The sequence below is a fragment of the Corvus cornix genome, chromosome 7 (assembly GCF_000738735.6).
Source record: "Corvus cornix cornix isolate S_Up_H32 chromosome 7, ASM73873v5, whole genome shotgun sequence".
Taxonomy (NCBI): Eukaryota; Metazoa; Chordata; class Aves; order Passeriformes; family Corvidae; genus Corvus; species Corvus cornix.
In genome coordinates, this window is record NC_046337.1 from 1,946,030 (window position 1) to 1,972,759 (window position 26,730).

Below are 26,730 nucleotides of genomic sequence, written 5' to 3' on the forward strand. Positions count from 1 at the left end.
TGGCTCCACAGAAATATTTTGATAAGCAAACCTAAGATGATTATTCTCAGTTCTCATCTGAAGGATGATGCTGAGGACAGATTAGCTGCTCCTATTTGCTGAGGGAAAATATTCATCTCAGAAGAAAATACTGACTTCACACACACACACACACTGGTGAGTGTTTCCAGGCTGTAAAACTTACTAAAGTTACTCTCTGCACGCTGCTGAGGGAGATGCTGAGGTTTCAGTGACTGTCAGAGGTCACCGGCTTAGTCCTGTCCCTTGCCCTTGAACCAATGTTCAGTGAGGTGGTAAAACCATGAAAATTCAGCTGTGGTGTCCTCAGCACAACCCCAGCCCCACCAGCAGCCCTGTGCTGCAGAATGATGTGAAAAGAAATAAAAGTGACACCTAACATTTACTGCTGATACTGCACTTTCAAGAATAAGAACAAAATCAGGGCTTGGCATGGCATGAAAACATCAAATAGGGAATTACACCAGATAAAACCCATGCAGGAGATAGGAGAGGGCCTCATGCTCATCCTAACAGCCAAGTCTGGACACTCATCCACAGAATTCACTCCTTCCCAAGAAGTCTGGACTACGGGTTAGTATAATATTGCAGACAGTGGAATAAAACCTTCCCTGCTGAAATGTTTTGGGTGGATTTCTCCTGCTCTGCCCACCAAGCAGCTGAGTGAGAGACCCCCAGCAGAACACACACCCCCCCTCTCAGGCAGACCACCCAAAAAGCAGAATGTCCCAGGAGAAATGGGGCTTTTTTTGGCTCAGAGTGCTCGTGGAAAATAGGAAAGCAGGGAGGCAGCTCTGGAGGCTGGCATGTGCCCAGAGAGGCACCGAGAGGATTCAGATGTAAGGGAAATTTATCTCCCTGGTAATGCTGCAGCCTCAGAAGTGCACTCACGTTATGGAAAAACCCATTGGATTGCCAGAGCCAGATGGCATGTAAATATTTAAACAACAAAATAGCTTCAAATAATCTTCCTGCTAAACACAGATGGAACTATTATTTACATTTACTTAAGAAATTTTCTCTGTGAATATTACTGTGCCTTCGAGAAACGCTGTGCATCACCTACAGCATAAACAAAGAGATTCTGGCTGATACTATGTGGAAAAACGGAGCAAGGTTTTCAAAAGCCACTGATAACACGTTAAAATGATGAGCTGGAAACAAAGGGAAAAGGTCCATGGCTGCAGCACCTCGTGGATCAGTTCTATGTGGGGATGGAATATTCAGAATCCCCCAAAACACCCACCTTAAGCAGCAGCCAGGGGTGAAAAAGGTATCAACTCCCCCCCAAAATCAGCCTCATCTGCAGCAGGCCTCAGGTTTATAATTAACCTGCTGGCTTAATCAAGCAGAAATAAGGACTGGTTAATTAGGGGGTAGCAGAGTGAGGCAGCTGCTCGTGGATCAGTGAGCTCATCACATCTCCAGGGGAGAGCAGGGACAGCTGATGTGGGGAAAAACACCTTGAATAATAAAATATCACCTTATCCTTCAGAGGTCAGAGCCCGGCAAGCTCCTGAGGTGAGTCAGAAAAAGATTCTGAACAACATCAGCTGCAGAGATTTCACAGCTTAGCAAAGCTGGACTAGGAATGTGTGCAAAAAAAAAAAGGGGGAAAAGTGCCCACTGAAAACCTGATTCCTCTTCCAGAGGAGATACCGGAACAGGGAGGGTGGGAAATAATTGTGTCAGCTGCTCCCAAACAGGAGGAATGCACATCACCCCAAAAGCAAGGCACGAGGACAAGTGTGAGGGAAAAATCCACATCAGGTGATTTTGAAAAGGGATGTAAAAAGATGGGAGAAGTGAGGTGACACAAATAAACTCGTAGCACACATCAGGAAACAATGGGCTGAGCAGGCATAAAGCGCATTATTATGCTGGTGGAGCCACAGGCAGCACTGCTCAGTGCAGGGCAATCAAATCAAGCCGTGGCAAGAGAATGAGGAGCTTAATCTTGGACTAAAATAAAGCTGGAGATTCCCCCAGCCAGGCCAAGTCCCCAGAGGGGGCAGGTGAACCCTGAGTGATGAATTACAGATGTGTTCAGACGTTGTTTTCTCCCTGATAACACCTTGGGAACCCTTTCTGAGGGCCTGGATTCCCAGTAAAAGCAATTCCTAAGAAATATCACAGCAACATTTGGGGAACTTGGTGTTTTTGCCTCATTTTGCATCTTCAAAACTCCTCATAAATGACAGATAAGGGAATGGCTTGACTGAGCTTAGTGATCATATTCCCCATCTTAAACCCAAACCCACATTCATTTTAGGGACAGAAAAAATGCAATCAAATGTTTGAAGTGAGCAATCCAAGATTTTACAGCAAATCTGTGGCAGCACCAATTATCAGGTTTTTCCATCTCACAGATTGCTGCCTCTAATTGCCAAAATAATGACAATTAGTAATTTAATATCAGGAAATCTCTAACTCCCTGTAGTCCATAGTGCCTGGATACCTGAATGGGTACAATGAAAATCACACTTGGCGTGAAAAATCCTGGCCCCACTCCTCCCCTGGACCTCCAGCATCACTTCCCAGTGGGAGGGATTGTTATTTCAAGGCGTTTTATCAAAGGCTTCATGAGACTATGATGAAATTTAAAGTTTAAACCTGGCTGACACCTTTTCCAATTGAATTTTAGCCAGTGAATATGAACAGTTGTGATGGAATCATTAAACAAGGGGCTCAGGAGCAAAATGGAAAGGGGTTTTTTTGGTTGGTTTATTTGTTTTAGTTTCTTACCTCCTCTTGATCCAACATTTGCTGCTTTAGTTTTTCAGCCAACTGGCTCTGCTGGTTGATTTCATCATCCTGCAATGAAACAGGGGTTGAGATCTTTAATTTCTCTTCACAGCTCTCATTTGATCACTTTTTATCTCCCCTTTCTAGAAAAGAAAGGGGAATAATTCAGCAAACTTTGTGAGGGGAGAGAAAAATAAACATCCACGGAGCTCTGCAGTAAAAGCTGTCAACACTGGTGTAAATGGAGATATTTTGGGTTTGGGATCCCAGTGTTTGGGATCAAATATCTTCTCATTTCCTACAGTGCTGTGCCAAATTATGCTTCCCATGTTTTCTAGGGAAGAACTCAAACCTGCTGCCAGTTCCCTCCAGAATAATTTAAGGGGCTTTTCTGCTTTTGATGAGGAAAGTGAAAGAAGGACTGAATTTTTCTTTTTCTTTCCCTAATCAATATGTAAAAGCTGGAGATTGCTGCTGGGGATGTAGTCAGAGAAAAGCTGGAATTTCTCACAGAAAACTGCTCCTTTCAGTGCCATCAACACTGCTGTGCAACCAGACTGTGCAGGGACACCTCGAGCACACCAAAATAAAGGTTTAAACACGATTCCTCTGTAGCCACAAACAGCCAAACTCCAATTTTAACAGGCAAGGACACACTGGGCTTTTTTCTGCTATTTTCCTGCTAATTACAACTGAATTTTCAAATTGAGTATCGATTCATGATGAGAGCTGCCCTTTCTCTAGACAACCTTTTTGCTGCTCTCATCCACAGTGGTGAGTGGCTTTTTCTGGGCCTTTTTTCCCCCCCCCCACCACTTTTCATCTTTCCAAGAGCCAAAGCTCTTAATGGCTGGATGAGGGAATTGCTGAGAGCTTTAAGTGCCAGTGATGTCCCTCAAGCTGTGCAAAGAGATAAATAAATGAGCCACCTGCACTTGGGGCTGTGTTTGCAGCTCCAGCAACACAAACAAAAGGGGATGGGGATGTATTTTCCTGAAAATTGTGAGCTGGAATTATTAAGGACAGTCACCATTTGTTTCTTTCCCTGGTGACTCCAGGGTGATGTTACAGTTTGCTGAGGGATTTTACAGAAATCACTGAAGGAAAGGAAAAGCCTGAACTTAAAATTGAAGGAAAACTTGGCTCTGATTTCCTGGAGAGTGCTCCCAAACACTGTCAGCACATGGAAAGGGGGTGGAGAGCTGAGAGGATCTGCTTTTACGCAGTGTTTGGAATTTTCCAGCGTTGTCCAGCTCACAATGCTCAAGAAACGGAGAAAAAATACACCCACAATATGGCAATAATTTTCCATTTCCACCTGGAATCAAGCATTCCCACCTTATCATCCAGCTGCCTGTAGAGACTGGCAATCTCCTCATCGTATTTCTGCTTCTCCTCTGTGGAGATGCTGGCGACCACGGGGGTGATGTTATCAATGATTGGGGTGTTATCACAAGGCTCCAGGTTCTTCTGGTCCTTGGCACTGATCTGCTCCTCCTCGGGCACAGCTTCTCCTGCAGGAACACGACTCATGACAATCCCAAATCCATGGATACTTTAGGATGGGCCTTGCCAGTCACTGAGGGACTCAGGGGAGTAAGGAAGGGCTTTTGTGCCACTGCCAGGGATACAAATGACATGGAAAAGGTGTGGGAAGGTGGCCACCCTCGTGAGGAGGATGATTTCATGGAAATGCAAACTCCGTGGACTCCGTGACCTTGGAGGTCTTTTCCAAGCTTAATGATCCTATAAAAACCAGCAACAGGTTGAACCCTAAAAGCACTGAAATCCTTTCACTCCCAGGATTAACTCCATGGATTAACAGAGGTGTAAATAAGGAGGGAAACCCGCAAATTCCAGCCTAAAATCTGCTGGCATTTAAATGTCTCTTCCTCTCGGGATTTCCAGCTCCAGGATAGACCAGAAGGGCACCAGAGGTGTCCAAAACAATATTCACCTTCTGCCTTGCAAATTCAAGCACAAACACCAACTTCCAGAGGTTGCCTGCACACACCAGACACATTTCCTACAAAATCCCTGTCCCCAAGGAGTATTTCCTTTGGGAACAGCGCTGTGTCACAATCACAGGCTCAGTGATGAGGGATGGGCAAGCTACTCATACCAGAAATTAAATCCACTCTCCCCAGAGGCTAGGGAGAGGCTCTGGGAACCCCTGGATGCTGCTCAGGGAGTGGGGAGGTTACAGCCAGCCCTGATCCACAATCAGGTTTTTTTCCTTTCCCAGGAAAAGCTCCTATATTTTAGCCCCTGAAAGCTTTACCAGCCTTTCCTCTTGCCAATTTATCTCACTGGCAGGGGAACAGGTCAGCAGGACAAATATATCAAAGCCCAGAAAGGCTGAGTGGGGCCCCAAAGCAAAACAAAAAGGGCAAGAAAAAGCACAACCAACCAACCAGATGATTTTTTTCCCAGCTTAAAGCAGGAAAAAGTGGAATTTGAAATCAAGCAGCATCACCTCTATCAAGGTACTTCAAATATTTTCTGCCCTGTTTCTGAAGGGTTGATAGTATTTTATATTATTAATGAGGGAAATGTGGATTGATTTTTTGCTGTTGGAGCAGAGAAGGAAAGGTGGGTTCGGTCAGAATGTGGGGCCTTGTACACAAAACAACACTCCTCAGGCTGTGGAGAATCCACCAGGAGCTTCCCAAAAGGAATGTTTAATTTGTCATCCACTGGATGAGAACCTCCTGCCTGTAAAACACAAGAGAATTGTGCACTTGGTGCTGAAACCCTCAGTGAGAATTGAGCTCACCCATTTCCTGCTGCCCTTTTCTTTTGTAGAATAAATCCTTCATTCCTGGAATAAGCTGTACCGGTGGAATATTATCCAAGATGTGATTTCTGTGACAGCTCCCTTTGTAAAAAGCCTCCTTCCTTCCAGAGGATGGGATTGCAGAAGGTCAGACAAGAAATCAATAATCTTTTGAATGCATTGCTGGGTAACCCTGATGGAACTGCAGCACTGAGGGAGGGGATGAGGAGGGGGATAGTTAAACAAAAGGATCCATCCAGGCTTTTCTTTAAAAAAAAAAAAAAAGGGAAGGAGATTCCTCAAGAACGGGAAGGAAATCGAAGTGGCCACATGTGGCAAACATGGGCAGAAGGAGGGAGAACAGAGCAGGTCCCAAATCCCCATCCCAGCATCTCCATAGCAATGGGGCTGTGCTGAGAAGGAAAAATTCCCTGTGCCAGGGTCTGCAGAGAAAGGCACAATCAGGGGGTAACAACTCCTCTGAAAGAAACAGCACAGGGAGGCGGCAGAGGGAACGCTCTGCATCCCTGAAGAGCAGCGATTATCCTGCCAGGATTGCAGTGGGACGGGAGACACCAGAGCTGCCCGTGCCACACCAACTGGGACTCATCATTAAACCACCCTTTGCTCTTGGTTCAGGCTTTTCTCGAGACACATCCACACACAGAGCCTGGAGGACACGGAATTTAGAGAATAAAAAGGACTCCAGAGCAGCATTCATGGGGATTTGTTGGGATTTCAGGGATGCAGGGTTGGTTTCTTTGGATTGGGGGGGGGGTTTTGTTGGTTTGGAGGTTGGGGGTTGATTTTTTACTCGTGAAATAAACAATTCAAACTGAGGATAGGTTGCTAAAATTATTTGTCAGCATTGCAGATTGAATTAATTTTTTTTCAATTTGTATTTCAATAAAAATTTGTTAATTTATATTTCAATAAAAACTCTCATTTCTATGTATCCATATTCTGCCTCCTCTACCACCCTACAGCTGATGTTACAACCTACCCTGAACAGCAATTCCCCATGTTTCTAAACAGAAAATTGGCTGTTCTCAAGAAAAAAATTTCATTTAGAAGCCACAGGAGCAGGCAAATGGTGATTCTTCTAATCAGATGCCACTCCCTGTCATTGTGCTAAAGGACTAATTCTTCTAATGTTAAATTCAATTATAAAAAATCCCCAAACCCAAGGTCCAATTACCTTCAAGCACAACGACCCTCATGCCTGAGGAGCAGTATTATTTTAAAAAAACCCCAAATATAATGACGTTTTTCCTTTTCTTTATTAACATCATTAACAACATTAAAATTAGGGATGCCTCCCATGTTCTCCACAGCTGAAATCACACTAATTTTGGCATTTTCACTGGTTCTTCCTGCAAATAGCTGCTGGTTTGCCTGGTTTCTGCCTCTTCACCTTTCATTATTGTTATGAAGTGTGAGTTATAACTGAGTGTGAGTTTAGAATTAGTGATCAGACAGAATTAATTAGAACTGTGATTTAGGGCAGGATTTCAACACAGACACATCCAGCTCCCAGTTTTTGGCACCTACCATTCCTCCACCTGTTCAGCTCCAGCTCCAGGTGCTGGATAACATTCTTTAAACTCTTGTTCTTGTCCTTCTCCTTCTCATACTTCTTCTTCCACTCCTCTGCTGTCAGCTCCAGGTTCACAGACACCGTGTTCTTGATGGTCTTGGCCCTGCACAACAAAACCCAGGTCAGCTGCTCTGGGATTTTTATCCCAGTGCAACAGCGGGGATTGGGAATTTTTCTGTGATCCAGAGGGAAATTAACAGAGAAATTGTGGGCTCCCCATCGCTGGAAGCGTCCAAGGCCAGGTTGGATGGGGCTTGGAGGAACCTATGGAAGGTGTCTCTGCCCATGGGAATAAGATGAGCTCTGATGTCCCTTCCAGCCCAAATTCTAGGATTCTGTGAAAATGAGAAGCTCTGGAATCTGCTCCCGGGTTAAGGACAAAGCCAAGTCCTGTCCTTGCTGCTGTGCAAAGTCAGCTGCCACGTCCAGCTTCAGCTGAGACCCCCCCAGCAGCACCTTGGGCTCATCCCAACTCTCCACAACCACCCCTGAAACACCCCCAGCAAAACTCATCCGTGTTTGGAGCATCAAAGGGAGTCAGAGAGGGAAATTCATCCTTCCTGAAAGCTGAACAGGCCTTTCAAAGCCCATTTTGGGGAGGGAGGGAAGGAAGGAGAGAAGGGAGGGAGGAAGGGAGGAGCCTGGGGGGTCACCACCAGGGAATGGGGTTATCCAGGGCTGAGCAAGGGATGCTGAACTCCTGCCAGAGCCTCTGGAGCCAGCCTCAGGAGTTCCTGCCTCCCGAGGCAGAAATATCCCAGATTTCAACCCTGCTAACAGCAACCAGCACCTCTTCTTCATTGTGAAAGTGCTCAGCTCCAACCAAACCCAAACAATTGTGCCAGGAAGTGCAAAGCAAGCAGGAAACAATGCCCAGCACCTACTGCAGCAAATCCACATTGAAAAAGGGAACCCAAACCAATCACTCTGAATTAAGAAAGCCTCAGATCTTGGCCCTTCACTGCTCAGACACCAAGTCCCTTCAAATGCCTCCAGTGTTGTTGAATAAAGCAGAGGATAAGGAAAGGAGTAACAGACAAACCTCCAGCAGTTTATAAAGCTTCAGTGATTTGCACTCTGTGGCAAGCAGGAGTTTTATTATCCTTAAAAATATTTTAAAGTAACCCTGTGCTTTTAAAATAATCCCAAATATTTGAAAGTAACCCCGTGCTTTTAACATAATTCCTAACGGGGTTTGCACATTGTCTCTGCTCAAGTTTCCACTCATTTAACTGTACCAGGGGAAAAAAAAAACCCCACCCCAGCAGGAAGTTTATCCTGATGATGGATGAAGCCCTTGCTGACAACTAAAATTAAAAATGATATAAAAACACAAGGAAAGATGGAGTAGAAAGAGAAAAAAAGCTGATTCACTACTAGCAGAGGAGCACTTGTACAATTTGATTGGTACAGAAGCTCCTGTGAAGATGGATTTTATTCCTGACATTTATTTTAATGGGGACATAATTCTTTTTTTCCCAGGAAAAATGAAGGAATCAGCAATCAGCCATGAGTCATGGGCCTTCCCCTAATGCTATTCAGGTCCTCAGCTGTGTCACAGCAGACAAATGAGACACCACAACCCAAGAGCCTGGAAAAGAATCCACATCAGGCAGCACCATTCCCACCCCAGTGCTGACAGAGAACGTTGTGCATGGATAATCCATGGGCTGCTCTGCATGGACCACCAGTCCTCCCAGGGAAATACAAGTGATTTCCTTCCTGCCAATTCAGTGCTGTCCACAAGGAACTCCTGTTCCACCCTCAACCCCAACCAAGCTCACAAATATTTCCCTATTTCCCCAGTTCTTGCAGTCCCATCCTCAGTGAGGATCCCCTTCGAAATGTTCCTCCTCCTAGGAAAGCCTTGAATGCTTAGCCAGGATGTGCAGAGTCACTTGGAAAACTGCTTTGCCCCAAAAAGAAAGGCAAATTTCTCTGATTACTGGGAAGAGCAATGAAACCAGGAGGAATGTAAGCTGCAATTTAACTTGGAAGCTGGAGTTCAGAGCTGTCAGTGCTCTCTGTTTAATTCCTGCATCTCAGTGCTCGTGTTTGCTCCACACGGGGCGTGATCTGGGCAGCAGAAGTTTGGATCTTCAGTAGCTAAAACTCATCCTGGCCACACAATGGGGAAATAAAACTACAAAGCAACTCTTTAACCCCATTTTGTTCATGGCCACTGAATTTTGTGGGCCAAAACTCCATGTGGTGGAAAACAACCCAATTTCAAACAAGGGCAAAGGTTCTGTATCCTCCAAACTGTTCAATTCTCTTTCAAACAATCCTAACTTGCCAGTAGTTTTCCTTTCTGCTGCTACACAAACCAAACAAAATTTTCCAAAGGATCCGAGTTCTCCTCAATTACCACAAAAGCGGTAATTACATAATGAGCCTGACCTATTTCTGCACACTTTCCCAGTGCATTTCATATCACTGTTACCAATAAATGCACATGCAAGAGAAATTTTCTTTCTGCATCCTTCCATACTTTTTGATCCTAAATTATCCAGATTCTCCAAACATCAGGTCCACGAGCTGCCATGGCAACCTCTCAAAGCTGTCAATATTACAGAGTCCACACTCTTTAATTTTCCTGATTTTTAAAGACACTTTTTACAACCATAACAATGATCCCTGAGGTGAAACTCAGGGAGAAGACACCTCTTAAAAAGCATCAAGAGCAGTGTCAGATACAGCAAAACTGAATTTTTCCACAGAAAACTGCCCAGTGCCTTTATCTTTCCCATAAAAATTTCAAGGAATTAAGATAACACTTTGTACTTCCTGCAGGAAAATCAACTGGGGCTTCCAAGCAGAGCAGCTTGGCCAACATTAACATTGATTTTTCTGGGAATGAAGAGACAGCTCTCTGAAGTTCTCCAGTTTTTGACCAACTCCAGAAACCACAAGCTCTGGATTTCCAACACCTGGAGGAGCCCCAGGGATGCATCCAGGCTGATCCCAGCGGGACTCACCGCTGGCCAAACATCAGGGTGGACTTGGTCTCTGCCTCGTTGAACACGGAGGGGGAGCAGCAGATGACAATGGTGGTCCTGCAGTTCCCACCCAGGGAATCCTGGAGGATCCGGGTCATTTTGCTGTCTCGGTAGGGAACGTGGGTTTTCTAATCCAGATACAAGGAAGAGACAAGAACAGTTCTTTTAAACAGAGCAGTAAGGGAGAATGTGAGGCCAGGAGGAACGGATCTGAAGCACACAGTTGTTCTGATTGTGCCAAGGTTTGATAACCAGCGACATCACAGAGAATTAATTCCTTATCTCGGGCAGAACAGCCAAAGTGTCACTGGTTTGTGGCTGGTCAGCCAATGTTTTCTCCCTTCAGAACTGAAATGTGAGCTCCTTTTTCTCCTGTGGATGGCAAAGAAACAGATAAATAAAAGCCCCTGGGCACCCCCACGGACAGGATTACTCACAGTTCCCTCAGCCAGCGCCGAGATCACGTTGCCCAGAGCAGACAGAGACTTATTGATATTTTTAGCTTCATCCAGAACAGCCCCCTCTGCTCCAGTTTTGCTGACCTGCCAAAGAGAGCAGGCGAGAGTCAGGCTCTGCTGGCAGCACAAGAAGCCCCAGCCCTGCAGAGCTGTGCCTAAAGATGCTCCTGGAGGAGCAAATCCCAGCTTAGCTCAGCATGGACGAGGAGAATTTTACATCAGCTTTTCTGTTAGCACATGCCTCTAATAATTCCACTTCTCTCCCACTCCAAGAGCAAGCTGTCCCTAATTTTATTCAGGGAGAAGTCTGTGCTCACTTGAGGACATTTGGGAAGCACTTCCAAGGCCAAGCTGTCCATACAGACAGGGAGCACCACATGGAGACTCTCAGTGGCCACCAAATGAGCATCTTGGCTCTGTATTTTGCTTGCACGGACCAAAAATATCAGGCCAGGTTTTGTTCGTGGCCACTGCCTCCTTTTGCAGGCCAAAAATGACATGTGGTGGAAAACAATCCATTTTCACACCAAGACAAATGTATCCTAAAAACTGCTAAATTCTATTTCAAACCATTCTAACTTGCTGGTATTTTTCCTTTCTGCTACCACACAAATATAACAAAATGAGTAATTTTCCAAAGTATCCAAATGTAGGATAAAGCCACATATTTTTCATTAAATTAAAACTATCTGTACTTTCACCTAAAAATGACATAAAGTAAAAATAGTTGTGTCTTTTAGGAAGACAACCTACCCAGGAAACCCCAATCTCAGGTTTTCTGTACCATGTCCAGACATAACAAACCACAAAAGTTTATTTTTCAGAGAAGAGCAATGCCTGTCCAGGCCCTCACTTCGTAAACATCATAAAGAGCTTTTAATTTAACATTCATATGCAATCATTACCGTGATTAATTACTCTGACAAATCACTTCTGCATTGTACCCATGGGTTATCAATTAACATGTCACAATGAGCTACCCAAAATCCCAATAAACCTGATTTTGAACACTCCAGAAGACATCAGAATGAGAATTGGGAAACATTTTTGCATTGCAGCACTACTCTGAACCTTTACTCTTTTGGTAAACAGATCAAAGTTATTTTTCTGGGGTTTATTTTTCTACACTGGAAAGCAGAAATAGTCACCACAATCAAGATTCAGAGAGCTTCAAGGAGACTTGAAAACTGCATTAACTGCTGGTATTTCATCCATTTAATATGTGAAATAATTACAGAAAAACCTAGAACCAGGACATGACAATATGAGCAAGTGACATCATCTAATTTGATAAATTATATAAAAATTACATTCCTTTTTCCAGCTCCACAGATGTAAATGTAAAGCTGTATAAAAGTACACTGGTTCAGCTCACTCCATTATAAATGCAGACCTTGGGGGGTTGCCTTTCACACCAATAATTCTGATCTGCTCCTTTCCTCCAGCCCGCATTAACCAAAAAATTACAACAGCCCTATTAATGATAATCTAAGGTGAGAGTTCTGTGAAACCTCTCTGAAACAACCTCACATCCTCAGTGTGGTGATCCCAGTGGGAGCAGTCCAGGAGAAAGGAGAATTTACCTTCTCACTCCCAGCCAAGTCCACCAGGTAGAGCTTCCCACTGAGCTTCTTCTCCGTTTCCACATTCTCCTGTTTGATGTTAATGAGGAAGATGCTGTGGCTCCTCGAGCTGTGCTCATTCATATCTGCAACCACAGGTCAGGGCTTTTGTTTAAATGCCTTTCATGGTTTGTTTAAATGCCTTTCAAACCTGGCAGGGAATTCCATCCCATCCGAGCTGGCCCATGGCTACCAAATTCCAAACCCCAAAGAAGTTGGGCAGGTCTCGGTGTGACTCTGGGAGGGGATCTCACATTTAGGCAAAGTGTTCATCCAAACCACACTGTTTAGACCCAAATGTCACTTTTTTATTGCTTACCTAGGTGAAAATCCCCCTTTGCCCAGGTCACAGGTAAAACACAGTTGCAGTTTCAGCTTCCACTTAAAAATAAGTTTGATTGTAACCAGGTTATGCTGGAATTTCATAAAGTAGCAACAAGAAAATACTAAGAATCAAGGAACCACTTTCTCAATCAGCAAATCAGTATTTGGGTATTTTTTGTTAAAGAAAATAGCAGGAGCAATGGGAGGAAATGTTGCTCAGAACAAATTTCTATCAGTATGATGGCAAAAAAAGCAATGTAATATTTACCAAAGCAAGAAGGCAGGGACAGAGAAGAGAAAGGAGTTAACCAGGGCATCAAAAGAAATCCAATTAAATTAAAATTAAAAACAGAAACACAAAAAACTCCAAATATACCCAAAATACCACCCCACCACCAAGAATTTCTTTACAAACTGAGGTTCTGCCAAGGTGACTGCTTGGATCAGGGACATCTTCCAGTACAAATTTGGGAACAGACCCTTTTACCCCCATTCATGCAACACAACATCAACAAGTTTGGATTCTTTTGGGGTTTAATTCCTGAAGATTTGTTTGTTTTGCCATCACTGGAACCCAATCCAAGTCACTGCTTTGCTGGGATAAACAGGCAGAGGCTGAAAATTGCCCTATGCTCTCTGGCTGCTGTTTGACCACGGAATTGCAGCCCAAAGGAACATGTAAGTACATCATTTTAGCTCTTTGTAATTCCAAAATATCTTCAGTCTGAGCCCAAACCTGTGCTGTGATGTTTTATGGAGCAATTCCAGTTCATGCCACGCCTTAAATTCAGAGTTCAGAGCTGACAGTCAGTGGAGGTTCTGTACAAAAGTACAGTCAATTGATTGAAAGTGTTATCATTCCAGCAGCATTACATCGTTCACAGACTAACTCTGAGTCCTTGGTGGACAGGAGGGATCAATAAATCCCTTGGAAGCACAACCACCCCCTCTGGAGAGCCAGAGAATCCATGGACACTCACTTGTCACGGCCACGTGCCGGTTGGCCTTCCCTTCGTCGATGACATCCAGGACTTCTTCAGGACTGGATACGAATCTTTCTGTACAACCCTGGGGACAGGCAAGTCAGCAGTGTTTAGCAGGAATGAATCAGGAGTGTTTAGCAGGAGGAGCATTTAGCACTAATGAACAAAATAATTAGGAGAACCATCAGCATCCCACAGGATCGTTGGCGAGGCAATGGACCCGAACGTGCTTTGGGGTGATTTTCACGGGGAACTTGGGAGCCAATTTTTTTCCACAAGATTAAAGACTCGGTGAAATCCAAACGCACAGCACGAAATTTTCCATGGGAAACATGGAGTGATACAACACATACTCCTAATTCGGGTTAGATTTCACACCCAAGTTAATTTTTCCCCCTCAAACTACAAGACAAAATGCAAAGACCTTCTCTCTTCATGCAACAGCACTGAATAATTTAATTTTATGGGGTTTTTTTGCTCCTCAGGCTGAGAATAAACAGAAAAATATTATATATCTATCATTTAGGCTCACATATGTTCATGTCAAACGTATTGCATTCAAGTGAGGGCCCAGAAAGTCGTACAAGTAATTCCTAACCCAACCAATCTGTTCTGAGCTCTTGCGAGATTACAGCATCCACGCAGCAAAATATTAAAGAACAAAATTCCTCAGGTTGTTCTCTTTCATATCTGACATGAAAGGGGAATGTGAATACTTAAAATTTAACAGCATCCTAACAAAATGGCAACGTTCAAAGCCAGGAAAATAAAACAAACATGATTCAAGCCCATTAATATTTCAGGAAACTTGTTTAAACCCAGGAACCAACACAACCTGAACATTCAAGGCTTCAAACAGGAGTTGAATTATTTCAGCAAACACGCTGGATGCAAATGGAAATGTGTAAATAAATGCACATGTGGGAAAGAATGAAAAGCTGAGGATTAAATTATTCTTTTACCTTAACATATGGGACTCTGTTTTTATCTTCATGTACAGCGAGGTTTGTCTTTGACACTGGAAAAGACGTGCAGATCATCAGGAATATTCCAGAGGTGATAAATAACGTGTCAGCTCCAGGCATGACAGACACATTTTGGGGATGGGAATTTGTAAATGAGGTCTGCAGTCACTCCCCACTCCTTATGAACCTCTAATATTTCTGACACATAGAAGTTGTTCCCTGCTCTGTCAGTCTTTTACCTGTTTATTTATAGTCAACTTCGGGGCACAAAACCTTTTGTTTATTGCTTAGGTGAATCAAATAAGCCCAGACTAAGCTGGGTTTTGGCAAAGCAGAGGAGACAGGAGAGCAGCCTGGGATTCAGAACAGCTCAGTGTCACATTTACAGTCATTTCTACATTTACAGACATTTCTACATTTACAGTCACTTCTACATTTACAGACATTTCTGTCCTCACACTGATTAACAAATTCACCTTCATTAACACACAACATGCAGAGGTAGAGGCATGAACTGTGCAAGAAGCAGATCCTCCCCACCAAACTGCCTGACAGAAGCAAGGGATAATTCTAAAACACTCCCTGCATTTTGGAATCAGTTTTTCTTGAGGAACACACATGGCCAAGGAGGCCCAGCCCTGCCTTGCAGGCTGTGAAATCCTCGGCGCCCTCTGATTCAGAACGAAGCTCGTGCTCTGCAGAGGCAGGTGCACAGGAGACAGATCAGATGATTTAAACTGCAAAATTCTCCTGCTCAAACCCTGGCACACAGTTTAAATTTAATCCCCTCCCAAATAGAGTCAGTTTCCCCTCAGGCTTTGGTTCAAAGCTCTGCATGAAGCCAAGGCGCTCAGTCACGTAAGAAGCACAGAACTTACCATCAAGTAGGTCCCTTATTTTGTCCAAATATATCTCAAAGTAGGAAACCTAATTAAATAATCACAAACATTACAGATTTAAACGTTGCTGATTTAATGTATTGCTGTCTCTGTGTTTCCACCCCTGTCAAAGCACCAAAGTAAAAATAAAATCCCACCTCCCACACAGTTTGAATTACATCTTTTGTGAGAGCACGTTTGTGTCTTGAATGATTTACAAGCCATTGATCTTTCTCCATTTATCAATGATTCATCAGGAAAGTACACAAAAAAACCTTCAGGCAAATCTTCTCTTCTTTTTTTTTGGGTAACACAGGCAGAATTGACAAAAACATTGAGCTGAATCAAACCAATCCAGCTCCCGCCACACCTGTGCAGCTGCGCCATGAGAAGGGTCGGGTTTGAGGACTGTAGAAGATTGTACATTGATTTTCACCCCCACAAAAGCAGAGAGCACCTTTACCATACAATTTCCATAAGCTTCAGCAATACATATGAAATTAAACTTTTAAATGAAGCACACGTGACGGTTCTGCCTTGAATCAAACCCAAGGAAGAAAATGAAAATGAGCTCTGCTGTAACAAAGAGAGACAATTGTCCTCAAGAAAAAAAAATTAAGGAGAAGGAGAATGAATGAATGAATGTATGAATGAATGAGTTTCCTAATAAAAGGGTATTTGACTCACAGAAGCAAACAGAAATATGTGAGGGGAGTAAGGTCTAACCCTTCCCTAATTCAGGTTTATCCAGATTATTCAGCAGGAAAGGCTGCGTTCCAGGTATCAATGAACTCCTGGTATTTAGTGAAGTCTCATTTTCTCTCATCTGAAGAATAATGTCTGAGCTTTTTATACAGGTGAGTTGATCTTTCCATGTAACAACTGCTATTAAATACAGATATATTTTGCTTTTGTGCCTTTACTTCCCCATTTAAAGCCCTCCCCTGGACCAGCTGATTCCAAGAGCCCACTTAGGCCAGACTTAATATTTCACACTGAAAACCAACACACGGAGGAGAGACCAAATTCTAAATGGATCCCCACTAGAGAGAGAGGGGGAAAAAATGTTATTAATTTTCAGTGCTGGCTCAGTTATTAGAAGAGTTTGGTTAAACCCTGGCTGCTGATGACAGAACACTTCTCTCCCTTGACAGCTCCTTGTACAACCACTCTCTGCTGCTCAGGCAGCTTTTCTGGGAGAGATTGATCAGCTCTGGTGGGAAACCACTGGAACAGTGCTGGCAGAACGTGGTTTCCAACACGACACACCAGGAGTTTCCCATGACTTGGGGTCCCCATCTCTTGGTATCCAAGGGCTGTCGCGTGGAATTGCAGCAGCCCCGGGAAAGCTTTCCAGAGGAGGGGAGGGAATCTGTGCCACTCCTGTGGCAATTCAGAGGGGTCTCTCCATCTTTTACGATCAAAGGTCTCTGCAAGTATTTCGTGGTTTATTTGTAATATTTTTTCTGCTTGTACCTCATTGCTGAGAAGGTTCCCAATAAATGACTGAGCCCTTCCAGAAGCTGGTTCAGAGGTGCAAGGTTATTAAAATAAATACACAAATATTCCCCCAGGAGCACTTCTAACAATTTAACGCAAATAGCGCTAAAAATAGCACTTATCTCTAACTTTTAGGCACAGAAAGGACAGAGAGCTCCATTCTCAGTGAGCAGCAGGAGAAGGGAGAATGTTTTTACATCTATCTGTGCTCAGCTACCGAAGTATTTAGGCCTGGTTTTGTTTTGGGGCAGGGATGACACAGAGAGCTCCTTTTCCCTGCAATCCATGGCAATTTTACTGATGTCTTCTTGGAAAGAAGCTGCAGCCTGACCCTGGCTCTGCCAGATGGACCAGTGCCCCCCACGGCTGACAGCTCCCCGGGACACTGGATGGACAGTGGGAATTAAAGGTCACTCCGAAGCATTTGGGACATCACATGGCTGGGATGAAGGAAGGGACATGGAAAAACATGGCAGCTGTTCCTTGGACCTCCATCAGAAGGAGCCTGCGCACCAGGAATTCAAAAATCACTTCTAAACATCCTTCCATGGACTGCCCAATCTTCCCCCACTTCCAACCCCACATCCTTGAGATAGGATGTCAGTCTTTTCCCAAATGTCCTGCAGCTCCATGGGATTTCTGGTCATACCCAGTGGGGTCCAATCTCTGGAGAAGCTGCAGTTAATCAATATTTGGCCACCCAAAGGGTGGTTCCAGCAAACCTGAGCCGGACACATACTCCAGAAAAAAATTCCAGTAGCTGCATGAGGTGATTTCTAGGAAGTACCCTCAGTAATAAATACTGGATTTTGAGTTACAAAAGGGATGGAGGAGAAAACTCCCCCCACAACATTCCAAGGCAGATTTTCCATGGATTTCCTTCCCTTTCGACCCATTACATAACATGTCACTCCACATTTACCTTTATGTGGAACTCCAGGTTCTCATCCATGGAGTAGATGTGATCAAAGATGTCGTGTGCAATTCTGGGGATGATTCCCATGAGCTGAGGGTCGTGCAGTTTTCCCTGCGGACACAAAACCCAATGGTAACTTGGGAATCGTCCCTCAGGGACAAGACAGGAGGGAGATTTATCCAAACTTCCCTCTTCCAGAGGGTCCCTATGAACGTTTATTGCTCTGGGGAGGGGTTAACTTGATGTTAGTGCTCAGAGAAGGTGTCAGAACCAACTCCACACCTTGGAATTCCTCACCCCATGGAGAACCCCTTTGTCCTGTCAGCTCCTGCTGCTGTTTCCACTCTCACCCTCTGACTGACAAGCACAACAAACATCCAACTCACAGCCAGATTCTCCCTGTAAAGCAGGATTTTGGGAATTTGTCAGTGACAAGAAGCATTGAAACATCCCATTCCTCCTTCCTGCTATGCTGGGGGAAGATCTGAGTGATGGGGATTTGAGGATTCCAGTCCAATTCCAATTCCAGTTCCAACTGGAGCTCACTGGCCCTACTGCCAGGGAGCCATGCCTCACAAACACTCCTGCTTTCCATATTCCTCTGCACAACCACCTTCCCCTGTTCCTCCAGGAACTGAGGATTAACTCATCCCAACAATTTCCCTGTGTTGCTCTCCCAGGCACGTCCGGGAGAGGCAACGCCACGGAAATGGGAACAGAAACCACATTTTGAGACAAAACCCTTCTCTGACCACAGCTCACACTGAAATGCTGCTTCCAAACGTTCCATGAAACTGCTTAAATATGCACTAACAAGTCCACAGTCGAAGATTCCATCAGAACACGGTGTCTGGAATCTCTGGCACACCTCTGGGATAAATCTTTGTCCAATTAAAACTGCCCACGTCAGCACAAAAAAGATTCTTACTCCAAACAGTGGCAGGGAATTGTTATTATTTTAGAAAAATATAGCAGGTAACCACACAATTCCCAGTCATGGGAGGTCAGATTTGATCTGGAATTGCTAACTTTTTCTTTTTACCTTTTTTTTTTTAGCCAAATAGAAGAAAATCACGCACGTGTGTATGTGGTTTTTATTATGTTTGTCAGTGACCAGTGGGTCACACTGACCTGTTTTCCCACTTTTTCAGCTTTTATTAGCACCCTTAAATATAGTGAAAAATATAGATATTATATATATAAAAAATAATATATAAAATAGGTAATATATAAGTATATTCTATTGATATAGAAATATATTGTGTTAATATATAATTGTATAATATATAAATGTATATAAATTGCATCCTTAAATATAGTGAAAAATATAGATATTATATATATAAAAATATGACATAAAATATGTAATATATTATAAGTATATTCTATTGATATATAAATATATTATGTTAATATATAATTGTATTATGTTAATATATAATTATAGCTATATTGTAAGATATAATAATAAATAATAGACTATAAATAATATATAATACATAAAAATTTTGGCCTAAAATACAGGCTAAAATATAAATTTTAGCCACTGCCTTGTTTAGCGAAAGCCGGTGGAATGGCAGTGAATTTCCCAGCACCAGCCAGGCATGAAGGCAATTTCACACAAAGAACTGACACCACCTCTCCCTCCACCCCAGAGCTTGTGGTTAAAGCACTGATTGGGTTCCTGCCCCTGAATTCCACAAACATCTTGAGGGGGGAAAAAAAAAAGGGATAAATCAGCTCCATTGCTGACTGCTTTCCCTACAAAGCAGCACTCAGCTGGAGCTAAACCGTGAATATTTTATTTATGTTATACAAATCACATCCCCTCCTGCAGCAGTTAAACCCTACACCACACCCAACATCTCATTGAGCTGCTCCAAAACTAAAAAGTCCTCCCCATCTGAGGCACCATTTTATTTCAGATTATGAGAATGGGAAAAAAAAAGGTAATTAATTAAATTAAATCCTTGAGGAAGGGGAAAACTTAAATATACGAACACCCCCCAAGACTTTGTTCTCCCTTGCTCCACCACACCGTGAGCGCAGCCCCATTTCCACACTCTCCATCCCTTCTCCCTGGAGAAACCCCTGAAAATCTCACTGGAACCAACCCTGTGTTGCTGCTCAGGGAGTTTTCCCTAAGAGGGGAAAGGAGCTTTTCCTAAACTGGGATAAACAGGGATTTGCTGGGATTCCTTCAGGGCGCTCAACTCCAACCCAAGCTGTGCCTACACTCCAAAGCACAGCAGAACATGGAATTCCTAAGGCAGCCACAAAACCAGGAACGCTCCAGCCACTTTCCTGCAGTGGTTTTGGTGGAGCTGGATTTTACCTCAGCCAGAGGAGCCTTCAGATTCCAACTTGTGCTGCAGAGACCTCTGGCAGCACCAGGTAAACCTATCCCTTAAAAATTTTTCGGAAGTGACAATAAATGCATTTAATTAAATATTCTCACAAGCCCCATGGTAATTGTATTTTCCTTTCCACAGCTCCTCTAGCTCAGAGGAGAAATCCAGGTGTAAAACCTGAAGTGTGAGGGACACTCAGCCACAGCTGCCACTGTTTAAAACAGTAGAAATTTCCGTGGATTTGCATTCAAACAAGAGGGGATGGAAGTGGATTCCACTTTTATGTATAGAATGGTTTGGGTTGGAAGGTACCTTACAGCTCATCTCAGTCCATGGGCAGGGAATCTCCCACTGCAAGAGAGGGACCAGAAACAGGAAGGCAAGAACAAGGACAAGGTGGGCTGGAAAGCTGGAATTAAAAATGGAAAGAAACCACAAATATTCTCATGGATTCTGCTGTAACCTCATGGAAAAAGGGGCTGGAAAACTGTGGTGCTGCTGCCACTGCAGCTGGGAAATTCCTCCGAAGAGTTCTCTGCTCGTTAAAGCTCGGATTTTAATAAAAACAGTAATTTCCACAGGTGAAGTGCAACATTTGAGGCAGAGCTGGTTTCATTCAGGATGTTGATACAGTAACACCGATTTAGGGGGACCGAGCACTGAAAGCTCTGCTGTGGGGTCAAAGCCCATCAATTTAATTTATGGTAAAAAAAAAAAAAGGTGTTTTTTCAAGTTTTATCCTGCTATTCAGGCAGCAAAGAAAGATCTGTGCCTGTCAGAAAGGCTGTCCTGGCTGTGTTCTAGCCCCATGTCCTGGTGGAGCTTAACACCAACACTGTGAAGCATTTCCCATTTCCCATTTCACAGAAAATCCCCCGTAACAGCTTTTCCAAGAGGATTTACCATTTCTTCAACTTCAGACTATTTTTTTTCCCCCTTCCACAACACACTTTAGCAACTTCACAAGAGGATGTAAGGCTAAGAGGGGGATTAAAGCTGAATATAGACTTGATTCCACTTTGAAACGACAGCTTTTCCTTTATTAAAGGAGGAAAACAGCCGTTTTTCCACGGTCATTTCCTTTATCGCCGCTCGGAATTCTGAATATAAATTGGCTTTAGGAGATCTTTCCCAGGCCATGTGGAAGCACCAGCTCGAGCCCTGCAGACATTTTGATTTAATTACACCCAGAGCTGGTGGATTACTCAAGGATTGTGCCATCTGTGAGGCCTGAGCCAGTGATTTCCCCCCCTCCTCTCAAGGACAGACTTAATTAGACACCACTGATTGCACCCTCCAGGAATGCAGCGATTTTCCCAAGGCCCCGTGGCTCCCACTGTCCTTTAACCTTCAGGTTTGGTGGCTCACCTGTGAATTGTGGAACAAAACCACGGGGTGCTGCTGAACCCAGGAAAACTCAGTTTTAACTCCCCCAGAGCCCAGCTTTGCTGAGCTGAGATGTCCCAAGCCACAGACACCCAGTTTGGGGAGGAGCAGCCTCATGCAAGGATGAAATCCTTGGAATTCAGCAGGAATACCTAAATATCTTCTGCCTGACCCAAAAAAAAAAAACCCCAAACCACAGCAAAAGCCCTGCTCTGTCACCCTCAGAGCAGCAGGAACATGAACAGACTCAGCATTTCAGCCCCTGGAATTTGCTGTAATTCCGTGCCCTTCTCCAAGAATTCCAACCCCATCCGTCTGTGCTGCAGGATGCCAGAGGGGCATTCCCAGAAGGAGACTGCAAATGAGAAACCCAAGAACCAAGGCAGGAATTTCCCTAATCCTGCAGTGCCAGGGAACTCCGCAGACTTTTACTGCTGCTCTCATCCGTGGATTCACAAACCCCCCTCAAACCCTTTAAAACACAAACATTCCTGTAATGACAAACAAGGAGAAACCACACCTGATGTGTTCTGCTCACCGTTTGCTCCAAATAAATCTGGGATTTACTCAGACATCTGTAGAAAAACCTTGGGAAAAAATCCACATTGACTGAACTGCTGAAGGCAGGAGGAGCTGAACATTCCCAAATCCCTTTTTCCATGTTTCTCCCAGCTCAGAGCTCCAGAGATCTGCCCTGCCCAGGTAATTGACACATGGAATTTTCCTCCTCCCCCCAAACTGGTTTGATTTTGCCCCTGTACCTCCATAGTGTGTGTTTTTCCTGATGAGGTCTGTCCATAAGCAAAGATTGTGCCGTTGTAGCCTTCCAGAACATCTGCAAGGAGAAGGAAAACAAAACTTTTTAATGACATCCTCAAGCTGAATTATCAGCATTTTTTAAGTCTTTAAAGTGTTGGAGCTGAATTAGGAAGTAGTTTGGGCAATAAAGAATGGGGAAAATATGAGATATTGAGCTAATTTTAGGCCACAAAAAATCGTTATAAAATCTAAATTAGAGACTTGTAGAATTATTGGCATCTCTGTCACTCTCCTGGGAGAAAAACCTCTCTGGACATCAGATATCATCCAAACACATCTGTGGAACACGGGGAAGAAAAAGCTGAACTGCATTTAAAACCATCAGGCACCCTGGAGAAAATCAGACAAATTCCCAGATACTCCTTATTATAAATTCACATTCTATTTCCTACTTCTGTATCACAGTTCACGGCCTCATTAATTTCCAAGCCTGTCTGCAAAGCAAGAAGAAAGTCAAATGAACAGGAATTTGAAAACCAGCTTCTCTCAGGGCAGAATGAATCATTTGATACTGGATTCAGATATCAAAATATTGACTTTGCAGTGACTGCCCACTTCCAGCAGTCTGGGAGGGCTGTAAATTGTATTTGTGATGTTTCCCATCCTCTGGATCTCCATTAATAGAGGTTTCCAGGCAAAGAAAAAAAAGAAATTAATTAGATTATAGAAGATATGTCATATAGATGGCATTTACATAAATACACAAATAATCCCCTTATTTGCAGCTCCGTGTAGGTGCTCCAGACAGGAAGGAAGATTGAATAAGATACAGTAGAAAAATAGAAAAAGAGTCTTGAACTCAAAGACGGTGACAAAGTTAGAGGCCATAATTACTGTCCTTCTGGAATTAACATTTTTAATTAACATCCTCAGCTGCCCACAAAAATAGAAACACTGCTTGCTTTAAGGAAACAAAGTTTAAAATAATTGATTATCAATAATTATGGGATGGATAAAAAAAATCCAGTTGTACTATTCCATAGGAGTTTATTACTACTATTTCATCTTCCTGCCAAATTTGGTTGATTTTTTTTTTTTTAAATAGCTTGAATTAAAAACAAGAAAGTGAAAAAAAAGAAAAAAAAAAGGGTTATTATCTCCAGGTAAATGCAAGGTACCAACTGAGCTCACAGCCAAGGGGGAAAATAACCTGATTAATCAACTGTTATGTAAGAAAATTGCTCAGAATTTGCATCAATATTTGCATTTTGCTGGAGGAAGCAGAGATAAGTCATTTACCTTCTCAATTAGCAAAAAATACCTTATCCTATTAAGGAAAAAAAATAGCCCTCTGCATCACCTGCAGTGAAAACAAGTCAGAGGTGTCAGTATTGAGGTTATTTTTGTTGGAAGATTTTCCACCTGAAGTCATTTATGGGCCATCTGTGCACTGAATCCAGAGAGAAACAGCCCCAGACAGAAAGAACAAAACTCCAAAGGGAGGGGGAAAAAATCAGATTAACAAAGGGACTGAACCAAGATCAGGTGGGATTTTTAAGTAATTCCCAGAAAAAAAGGAAGTCTGAGTGGTTTTGTCAACTCCTGGCCCACAGTGATTCCCAGTTTTTCCCCAAAATCCTCCTTCTGCCCCTCAGCTGCTGCCTTTTTTTCCTGAGGATGGACACAACAAACACATTCCCAGAGCCACATTTTTAGCCCTGTACTTCTCTTTTTCACCCATCATCTTCCCCAATTCCCCATATTTACAACCAGAAAAGTCACTCAGCTCCCAGGTGGGAGCAACACCACCACCCAAAAAATCCTTTAAAGCCATTTTCTCCTCCTCCCAGGCCCACACACACGTGCATTGAGGTGCTCCAGTGCTCCCAGACATTCCCCCCTCTGTGGAATTGCAGGAAAAATGCAAAATCCAGGCCCACACGTGCACCTGGGTGGATTCAGGAGATAAAAACTGGGTTTTTGGGCAACAGAGAGCAATAGGAAGCAAAGCAGAAGTGGTGGCAATCACACCCTGTTGTCCCCTGGCAGATTTGGGGCTATTTGGGAGCTTTGGTTAAAAAGAAGCAATCCCCACTGGTGATTCCACACACATTTCCACTGCTGGCACTTTGGCCCTCAGGAGTCCCTTCCTCCTCCCAAAACCTCCCTGTTCCCCATGTTTCTCACGTCAGGAATGTGAAACACTTGGGCAGGGATGGAGCTGTTTGCTCAGACCTAATCCCAGGCCTTGTTTGGTAAAAACCCCCTCGTTTGGGTCATTCTGATTGTCAATATAGTTATTCCAAGCATTGCTCCAGGGCCAGCGGGCATTTTCTGGGATGGCAGGAATCACAGTGGAGCCATCAGCCATTCCATGGGAGCGCAGTGAAACCGGAGAGCAAACGGGAACCTTGGGAAGCTGCCTGGAAAACCCTCAGGGATTCATTCACACGGTGCCCCGAGTTGTGCCACACTCAGCCTCCCTTTCCATGCAGGAAATTACAGGGAATGCAGCCCATCAGGAACATTTCACAGCCTGCACTTTATTAGGCTTTAAAATGGAGATTAAATGAAAGGAAATCTAAGTCCAGAGCTCCGGAGCTTCACTCCAGGGCTGCTGTGCTCTCCCTCCCTCCTTGTCTTGCCCGCTCCTCTTCCCCCTCTCCTTCCCATCCTTCACTTCCTTGTTCTCTCCTTCTCTCTTTTCCCCCCATTTCTCTCTCCTTTTCTTCCAAACCTTCCCCTCACCAACCTTGCCTTTCAAAATACCTGGGAAGTCCAAATCAACCCACATGGAAAATACATTTGAGTGCTATTTTCAAACGGAATTTGGGAAGCATTTGCCTTTCTCTTTGGTTCATAAAGACAATTCAGTCAGTGATTCAGTTCTTCCCAATTCCTCTCGCAAAGGATTTTATTTCTCTCACCATTTTTGGAGGAAAACCAACTTCCAAAGGGGATATAAAGGCCCTCCACAAATTCACCAGCAGCACACCCTGTAGGATTGAAACAGCTCCCCAAACTTCCAGGCAGTGCAGTGGTGTGTCAGCAACCTGAACTAACGATCCCTGAACTCCACAAATCCAGTTTTTATTAAAGGCTCACCCATCTGAGGGCAGAGCTGCTGTAATCAGACCCCTCTGAGAAGAGGCAGCCGAGTTCTGACTCATTTCTGCTCTCCAACACCAAATAACTTTCCCTCTGGTCCTTCCCCCCATCACCTGGGCTGCCCCAGGTTGGGCTGCTCGAGGTTTTCTGAGTGAGCCAAACAAATTCCTGCAGAGCTGCTCCCAGGGTTTGGAGCAGGACCCCGAAACACCAAAATAAAAACCTTGGAGGGCACAGGGACACCCCACAAGGCCAGGGAACAACGAGGGTTCTGCTGATAACCCCTGGATGCTGCAGTGTGGTCACAAATCCAGCCCTGAGCTCCAGGAATGGTTGGACAATGTTCCCAGGCTCGTGGTGGGACTTTTGGGGTGTCCTGTCCAGGGCCAGGAGCTGCACTGATGATCCTGTGGGTGCTTTCCAGCTCAGCATATGCACGATTTTATGAATATGACCATGGATGGATCATCCAGCACCAGAACAAAGCGTGAGGGTGACTTCAGCACTGGGGGGGTTTGCCAGGTGATTAACATGCACCCCCAAAAAAAAGATTTTGCAGTGAAAATCTTAAAATTTCAACCATTTAGGAAGGTTTTGTTCCAAGAACTAGGGTGTTTTCCAAGAGGCATCTGTGTCCTCATTCCAGTTTTAAATTAAAGCTCTCTGCATGCAAAGCAACTCCCAAACCAGGGCCTTCCCCACTCTCCTTCAATGATCCATCCTCCCACTCCATTATACAGATATTCCACACTCATCCTGGACTGAACAGTCTCACACTGCATGAAAAACACACTTTTTGTCCCTTATATCCCAAAAACCAAGTGTTTGTGTGGAATAACAAGGAGAGAGTAAGGAACAGCTGTGCTGCAATTCCTTCAGCATTGATGGTTTTGGTTTTTTCCACACAGACAAGCCCTTAAAAAAAGGAAATGTTTGGAATTACTAATTACTAAACTCCCCTTCAGACATCCAAACATTCATTACCCGGTCTTTAAACAGCTTGAGGGCACAGAGACATCCTTTTCCCTCCCCCCAGGCAGGGACAATAAACAAAGACAACACCTACCTTTGACAATCTGCTTGGCACAGGCATTATAAACTTGTTCCTGGGTTGTGTTAGGAGGTAACACCCTGTCAAAGACGTAGGGCTTCCCTTGCTGCAAACAGAGGAGAAACTCCATGAGACAAAGAACATTTCAACCCCTTTATTATCCCAATCTGACATCCTGAAATGCAGCATTTCCCACAGAGGGAGCCATTCAGTGCACTGGACAGGACAATATCTTGTGGACTGAACAGATGTGACATTTTGGGTGCTCCAAACCCATCTTTTGTATGGCTGGCA

At 43.9% G+C, this 26,730-nt stretch overlaps 1 protein-coding gene across 1 annotated transcript in view; it reads right to left on the minus strand.

Annotated features, from left to right (window-relative positions):
• The window catches only part of KIF5C (kinesin family member 5C), a 67,025-nt gene that overhangs the window by 20,749 nt on the left and 19,546 nt on the right, over positions 1–26,730 (minus strand). Inside the window, exons 2-13 of the mRNA XM_039555116.1 lie at positions 26,452–26,542; positions 22,280–22,353; positions 17,788–17,892; positions 15,366–15,414; positions 14,485–14,540; positions 13,520–13,607; positions 12,177–12,301; positions 10,573–10,677; positions 10,115–10,263; positions 7,091–7,239; positions 4,102–4,277; positions 2,764–2,832 (exon numbers count right to left, since the gene is read on the minus strand). Of these exons, the coding sequence (XP_039411050.1) occupies positions 2,764–2,832; positions 4,102–4,277; positions 7,091–7,239; positions 10,115–10,263; positions 10,573–10,677; positions 12,177–12,301; positions 13,520–13,607; positions 14,485–14,540; positions 15,366–15,414; positions 17,788–17,892; positions 22,280–22,353; positions 26,452–26,542 (1,236 nt within the window). The remainder of the gene's footprint in view (positions 1–2,763; positions 2,833–4,101; positions 4,278–7,090; positions 7,240–10,114; positions 10,264–10,572; positions 10,678–12,176; positions 12,302–13,519; positions 13,608–14,484; positions 14,541–15,365; positions 15,415–17,787; positions 17,893–22,279; positions 22,354–26,451; positions 26,543–26,730) is intronic.